At 27.2% G+C, this 7,758-nt stretch overlaps 1 protein-coding gene across 3 annotated transcripts; it reads left to right on the top strand.

Moving 5' to 3' along the window:
- Positions 1–343: 343 nt before the first annotated feature.
- Positions 344–7,758, top strand: raptor (regulatory associated protein of MTOR complex 1). 3 transcript variants are annotated; one of them, XM_011499794.1, is made up of 23 exons: positions 344–842; positions 1,003–1,105; positions 1,281–1,522; positions 1,846–1,992; positions 2,063–2,247; positions 2,319–2,378; positions 2,452–2,552; positions 2,611–2,744; positions 2,848–3,231; positions 3,756–3,830; positions 3,901–4,158; positions 4,234–4,377; positions 4,448–4,703; positions 4,787–4,828; positions 5,014–5,159; positions 5,246–5,343; positions 5,414–5,519; positions 5,597–5,760; positions 5,854–6,024; positions 6,158–6,399; positions 6,469–6,633; positions 6,833–7,133; positions 7,482–7,758. In XM_011499794.1, the coding sequence occupies exons 1-23, from the start codon at positions 642–644 to the stop codon at positions 7,672–7,674; spliced, it is 3,918 nt and encodes a 1,305-aa protein (XP_011498096.1). In that variant the 5' UTR covers positions 344–641; the 3' UTR covers positions 7,675–7,758. The 3 variants fall into 3 exon arrangements, with proteins under 3 accessions (XP_011498096.1, XP_011498098.1, XP_011498097.1); XM_011499796.1 differs by having other exon boundaries at positions 6,851–7,133; XM_011499795.1 differs by having other exon boundaries at positions 6,478–6,633.

Here is a 7,758-nt window from a genome sequence, read left to right on the forward strand (position 1 = left end):
GTCAATCGCTTTTATGTGGTTCTTTAATATTTTAATTCTTTGAATAAATGAATTTCTTAAATTTTTATAAAGAAAAATTATTTTTATATTTATATTTTTTAATATAAAATTTTAGGAATAGTCATTTCTTTTATCCTCCCTTAACGTTTACATTAAAAACAGAGAAAGCCAATTGAAAAGTATGGCAGTACGGTGGGAGAAAGTGAGAAGGGACGAAATGAAAACAAGAATGACTCCTTGAAAGTGCATTATTGTTACATTATCGTTAGCCGGTGAATTAAGGTTGAGTTTACAATTCATTACTAGATGCTTTAGATTTTTTTTATACTACTGCGCATTCAGTAGTACTGTATATTTTTCATAAATTAGACGAACCCGTGAACTATGACTATAGTTCGTATAAATGCGTTGTTACGCAAAGGAGTACGGTAAATCAACAAAACGAAATGAGAAGAAGCTTTTGGATAATAATTTTATAACTCACATAGATAGTCAGCGATTATCGTGATCTATGATAATAAATAATTCGTATATCCTTATAAGAAAGTATTTTAATTATATATCATAAATTATTCAGAATTCAGTGCACAACTATAAAGTGAATGTAACAACGAGACACAAAAAAACTGATTTTGTAGGGAATGTCGCTGCTCGTATCATCTTGCGCCTGTTCCAGCGTAAGAGAAACTAAGGATGAGTTTTCAACAGCAGCAATGAAGTCTACTAAGCATTTGAAAGATGACGAGGATTGGCAACTGCCTTTGGCATTTAATAAGTCTAGGCACATGGTTACTATTGAAGGTGTTAACTGCATCACCCAGACCTGGCGTATGAAGGAGCGGGTTAGTCTACATATTCATTAAAAAACTATTTGATTAAATTTAGTTATGCATTTATATGAACATATATCAATTTGTAATAGTTGTATATAAATATTAAAAATAATATATGATTATGATCTTATTTATTGATATATGATTTTTATATTATTTATATTTATAGATGAAAACAGTGAGTGTTGCTTTGGTACTTTGTTTGAATGTAGGTGTTGACCCCCCAGATATCATTAAAACACAACCTTGTGCTCGACTTGAATGTTGGATTGGTAATCATCATTAATACTAAACACTAAACTTATTTTCTTGTTTCTATGCTTCCTTTTTGTTAATTTTATAATATGTTTGTTAGAATTATTAGTACATGTTGCAAAGTAAAATATTGCAAGAACATTTAGATTACAATATTCTTTTATTTATATTATATATTGTATAATATTTTAGATCCTTTGTCAATGAGTCCTCAAAAAGCTTTAGAAACAATAGGTTCCAATTTGCAGAAACAGTATGAAAGATGGCAGCCTCGTGCTAGATATAAACAAAGTCTTGATCCTACTGTGGAGGATGTAAAAAAACTCTGTACATCTTTAAGGCGAAATGCTAAAGAAGAGCGAGTTCTCTTTCATTATAATGGACATGGAGTACCAAAACCAACTAGTAATGGAGAGATTTGGGTATTCAATAAAGTGCGTTTATAAATAATTTAATAAAAAATTGTTTATATGAGTTTTTTAAGCAAAACAATTTTTTACATATTTTAAGTTTCTAATTATCATCGATTATAAATTGAATTAGTAATAAATTTTACAATTCAATATATCAATATCTTTCAATAATTATTGGATAAAAGTGAATAAAATAAAAATTGTATTAATTATTGGATTTTATTTTATTTCATGATTACTTTTAATAGAAATTTATTATTGAATGATTTTGTATACAGACTTTTTGTAAAATAAATAGAATATTTTTAATTTATAATTTATGAAACTTTTATGTTATATATTAGACATACACACAGTATATTCCTTTATCAGTATATGATTTGCAAACATGGATGGGAGCTCCTAGTATTTATGTGTATGACTGTTCAAATGCAGGTATTATTGTCGACTCTTTTCAACAATTTGCAGAGCAGCATGAGAAAGAGTATGAGGTAAATTATTCAATACTAAAAATACAGTTTTTCAATTTTAATTTATATTAAATTAAATTATTTTTATTAGATGGAAAAGCAAGCAATACAACAAAATAGGACTGCAGGCACTATTTCTGTAGCTGCACCTTCTTATAAAAATTGTATTCAATTAGCTGCTTGTACCGCTAATCAAATATTACCAATGAATCCAGATCTTCCAGCTGATATATTCACTTCATGCCTTACAACTCCTATTAAAATTGCATTGCGCTGGTGATGATATAATGATATCATTTAAAACAATAACTTGTGCGTAACAGATATTCATAATAATTAATTTTTAGGTTTGTGATGCAAAATACATCAAAGTTAGTGCCAAAAGTTTCCTTAGAGCTCATTGATAAGTATGCATATTTTATGTAATACAAAAATAAAATTTATGAATATAGAAATGAATTTAAATAGATTTATTTTTAGAATACCTGGTCAGCTTACAGACAGAAGAACAATGTTAGGTGAACTTAATTGGATATTTACTGCAATTACAGATACAATAGCATGGAATACATTACCAAGAGGTAATTTTTTAAATTTATCTAATATTTAGATTTGAAAGCGTGTAAATTTATTTTTTAGATTTATTTCAAAGGTTATTTAGGCAAGATTTGTTAGTTGCTAGTCTTTTTAGAAACTTTTTATTAGCAGAACGAGTTTTACGTTCCTATGATTGTACACCAGTTTCTTGTCCAAAATTGCCACCTACATACCAAGTAAGTTTTATTTAGTTTTAAACTTAATAAATTTATTTATTATCAGTTTATATATATATAAAAAGATAAAAAGTTTAACATATTATGTGTATTATATTCATAGCATCCAATGTGGCAGGCTTGGGATTTAGCTCTCGATTTATGTTTAGCACAATTACCAACTATTTTAGAATCTGAAGATCGATTTGTTCACTCGCCATTTTTTGAAGAACAGCTTACTGCTTTTCAAGTATGGTTAACTTTGGGTTCTAGGACTCGTAATCCTCCTGAGCAGCTTCCAATAGTGCTCCAAGTATTATTGAGTCAGGTTCATAGACTGAGAGCATTAGAATTATTGGGACGTTTTCTCGATCTTGGACCATGGGCAGTTAATTTAGCTTTAAGTGTTGGAATCTTTCCTTATGTACTGAAATTATTGCAAAGTAATGCTGGGGAACTTAGGCCACTCCTTGTTTTTATATGGGCTAAGATACTTGCTGTTGATAATGTAAGTTAATTTCTAATTTTTATTTTGGGTTCTTCTATAATTTTTATAAAATAATTATCTTTAACAAAATACATATTTGTTCAATGATATTTTATACATTATAAATAACTTTTTATAAATTTCCATTTTTAATTGCTTTATTATAGTTTTAATATCTAACAAAATATTCTTCAGAATTATAATTATAAATGTGATTTTTGAAAATACAAATGTATCAAGGCTTATGGCATGTTGCATCATTAAAAAAAAATAATAATAAAGCTAACAATAGTAGACTTATAAATGATAAGCGATAAATTTATAATTTGTCAATTTATATAATTTTATTCATTAATAAAATTGTACACAAATTTTATAAAACATTGATACAGAAAATACTGTTATTTTATGAAATAATATGCTTTAATTTGGAGATGTATATAAATCCAATTGAATTAAACGTGTTCTGTGATGCATGTATGATTTAATTGATGATATTCAAATTAATAATATTGTATATTTACTATTTTTAATTACACTTTTAGACTTGCCAAGCTGATTTAGTACGTGATAATGGACATAAATATTTCTTATCTGTTCTTCAAGATACTACTATGCTGGTAGATAATATTTTAGAATTTTGTTCATTGTATTAATAAAATATATTTTCATTTTAATTTATTATTGTAGAGTGAATATAGAACATTAGCAGCTTTTGTACTTGCTTGTATAGTAAATAATTATCCACCTGGTCAAGAAGCAGCTTTGCAAGGTAGTTTGGTCTCAATTTGTTTGGAACAGCTTGGAGATCCAAATCCATTACTTAGACAATGGTTATGTTTGTGTCTTGCAAGATTATGGCATAATTATGATAAAGCTAGATGGTGTGGTGTACGAGACATTGCACACGAAAAACTTTATACACTTTTGCAAGATCCTGTACCTGAGGTTTATTACTACATTTTTATATATTAAATGATTTTTTTTCAATTTTTTATATACAGAATTTTATTTTTGTATTAGGTTCGTGCTGCAAGTGTATATGCATTAGGAACTTTTATAAACAGTGTAACAAAACGAAGTGAACATGCCAATAATATTGATCAAACCATTGCTATGATGTTAATTAATACAGTAACAAATGATATGTGTCCTCTAGTCAGAAAAGTAAATTCAATATTTATCTATTATTTATATAAAGTTTTTATGAATTTAAAATAATTCAAAATAATTTTAGGAATTAGTTGTAGCCCTTCAATGGATGGTATTGCATTTTGAAAATTCATTTGTTACTTTAGCTATTGCTGAAGAAAATAGCAGAAGAGATCTAGTAGTTGAAACTCTTTCATCTTTCAGTGGAATGAGGAGAATAAGTTCTAAAGATAGATTAAAAATGTTATATTCAAATAGTACTTATTCTATCGATACAACGGATGGCTTTGGTTCTGATAAAATTAAAAGAGTGTCTTCGGTTTCATCAATCAGTAGTTTAGGTATAACAATTAAACAAATCTATAATTTTCTGAAAAATAGAAACTTCTGAATAACTTTTCTCTTATTTCATCTTGAATACCAGGAAATAATTGGGAGTTTGTAAGGAAACCTTGCGAAATGCTGGGTAATTTTGTTAAGTCCTAAATTGTACGCATGTTTTTATGTAGATTAGATTAAGTATATTTTTAATCACTTCAAATATATTTTAAATAATCGTGGCTTTCAAATTGATCTAGCTTATAATAAAATTTCAATATATTTTTTTTTATCCTGTTTTACATAACTATCAACATTTGTTAATTTGTACAGGACATAGTTCTCTAGGAAACTTGCCTAGTCTTTCATATGGGAGTGTATATATGAAGTTATGGCATGGATTATGTGGTCTTGATAATGATCCACATCCTGGTGTTGCAATAATGTCACAAAATGTTACAAATCATATTCGAAGTCAAGTAAAATATAAACTTATTTTAATTAATTATCTTCTAAATTAATTATAATATTATTTTTCAATAAATAATGTAAAAAATTTCTGCAGATAAAAGAATCTTCAGCTCCAAAAGAAGTAAATGATACTAAAATGTCATCCTCATTATCATTACCTCCATCTCCATCTAATAGAAATAATTTTTTAAGGTAAATAAAGTATAACTTTATTTTATGGCATATTGACAATTATTTTTTATTATTTTATATTATATTTTAGCAATAAAGAGGAATCTCCACCTACTGCTAATTCAACATCTGATCTGTTGCGATCTACTAGATTACCGGTACATTCAAGTAGAGCAAGAAAGCCTGTACCAAATACTGTGTGTGAAAACAATTAATTTTTCTTTTTAACATAATTACGTTTTAAGACATTGAAAATATTAAACTTTATTTATAGATATCAGAAGAATCAGATGAAATAATAGGAGTTAGAACACCTTTAATAACTTCCCAATTTGTTGAGTGGAGTTGCGCTCAGTTTGCTCAGCCTGTGAGTTTTGATGCAGAAGCCGAATCTATCAATGATGTTGAGAGTCGTGCATATCACGAACGTGATTGGCGGTAAAATATTATTTTCTTTAATAACATTTTTATTTTTATATTTGAATTTACCATTTTAATGTACATTGTTTGATTTCTAACCTATATCCAAAGATATCTACGAAATAAACGACAAAGAAAAGAAGTTCAGGAAGAACAAATTAAAGCAGTAAATGGACGTATAGAATCTCAAGTATTCCATACGCGATGCCCGCAATCACCAGACGTTTTACTTTTTCATCCATTTGATTCTCACTTAGCTGTGGCATGTAAAGATTATTTTGGGTAAATTTATTTTTTTGATAATAAAATTTATTATTTAAGTTACTAATTTATCGAGTTTTAAATACATTTGATAGTAGATACATAGATTAAGATTTTATTAATTTTGAAATATTTGAATCTTATGAATTGATAGCATTTGGGATTGGCATAGTGGGACAAAACTTATGTATCATACCAGTAGAGGTAGCAGACCATCCCGTATTACTACTTTGGAATTTATAAATTCGCACGACGTTACTTTATTAATGGTAGGATCAGATGATGGCTCTATTAGAGTTTGGAAAAATTATTACAATATGTTTGGTCGTGAACCTACACTTTTAACAGCTTGGCAAGCTCTAGCTGATCTTCAACCTGTTATAAAAGGTTCTGCAGGTAAATTTCGTCGTAAAAATCGCAAAAGTATTTTATAATAGATGATTAATTACGCTTAAATTTTTTAAGGTACTGCAGGTTTAGTAACAAGCTGGGAGCAACGTTCTTTGACTTTAGCAGTAACTGGTGATGTAAAAAGTGTAAGGCTTTGGGATGCTGAAACGGAATTGAAAGTGCAGGATATACCAACAGGAGCTGATTGCTGTGTTACTAGTTTGGATACTGATAATCATGGTATGTCCTATTCAGTATTATAATATTTTTATGTTTCTCTTTTATTAATTTAATAATAAAAATTATTAATAATCTTAGAATAAAATTTTCATAATAAATCTAATGAAACATTATTTTTACAATTTAATAAAAGCATTTTTAAAAACAGGTAAAAGTATTTATAATTAATAATGACATTATAAATTAAACAATTTTATAGATTTTAATTGTTATAAAGGTAATATGATGGTGCTTGGATGTGGAGATGGTTCGGTTCGACTATTTGATCGAAGACTTCCATCTACAGAGGCAAAAATTATGACATATAGAGAACATAATGCATGGGTACTTGGTGCATATTTAAGAAAATATACGAATTCTTCCATTAGGCTTATTACTGGTTCTTCATCTGGAGATATTAAGTTCTTTGATATTAGAAAAAATTCATCTGTTAATACAATACAAACGACACAGGGAATAACGGATTTTGTAATGCATGAAACAGCTGATATATTTGCCAGGTATAAATTAGAATTTTAAATATAGTTTTAATCTTCCTTCAACATTTGAAATTATAAAATTTAAAATATATAAATTAAATTTTATTTGTACAAATTTCTAAATATTGTAAAATTTCTTTTATATACAAAAAAAAATATCAATTTTTGTTGAAATTTAAAATTAATAGTAAAGACTTCTATTATATTTATATTGAATATTAATTTATTATATCTCACAATTTAAATTATTCTTTTTCTATAAAAACATTTTTATATAATTGGCATTATGAATGTTGGAAATTGTCATAAGAAATATAAAATTGAATTTAATTGGTAATAGTATTTAATGCAAGTATTTATCTTTAATAGTTCCACCAATCAATGTATAAGCATGTATAATATCTCAGGAAACCATTTAAATACAATTAAGTTTCATGAAGGATTTATGAGTACGAGAATTGGACCGGTAAGCTGTCTTAATTTTCATCCTCATCGAGTTGTTTTGGCTGCTGGATGTATTGATAGTACAGTCACTGCTTATTCATCTGAACATCGCAGATGACTATCTGAAATCGAACTCTTATAGAGCTATATTTTTCATTTCATATATTGAAATGAATAATTGAAATATAATTATAAAGAACAA

This window comes from Ceratosolen solmsi, unplaced genomic scaffold (assembly GCF_000503995.2).
Source record: "Ceratosolen solmsi marchali unplaced genomic scaffold, CerSol_1.0 scaffold35, whole genome shotgun sequence".
Taxonomy (NCBI): Eukaryota; Metazoa; Arthropoda; class Insecta; order Hymenoptera; family Agaonidae; genus Ceratosolen; species Ceratosolen solmsi.

Excerpts from the sequence above, each read along its gene's own strand:
- raptor (XM_011499794.1), top strand. The coding sequence starts at position 642 with ATGTCGCTGCTCGTATCATCTTGCGCCTGTTCCAGCGTAAGAGAAACT. Across the intron at positions 1,106-1,280 it reads TCGACTTGAATGTTGGATTG|ATCCTTTGTCAATGAGTCCT; the intron begins GTAATCATCATT and ends ATAATATTTTAG. Across the intron at positions 2,248-2,318 it reads ATTAAAATTGCATTGCGCTG|GTTTGTGATGCAAAATACAT; the intron begins GTGATGATATAA and ends ATTAATTTTTAG.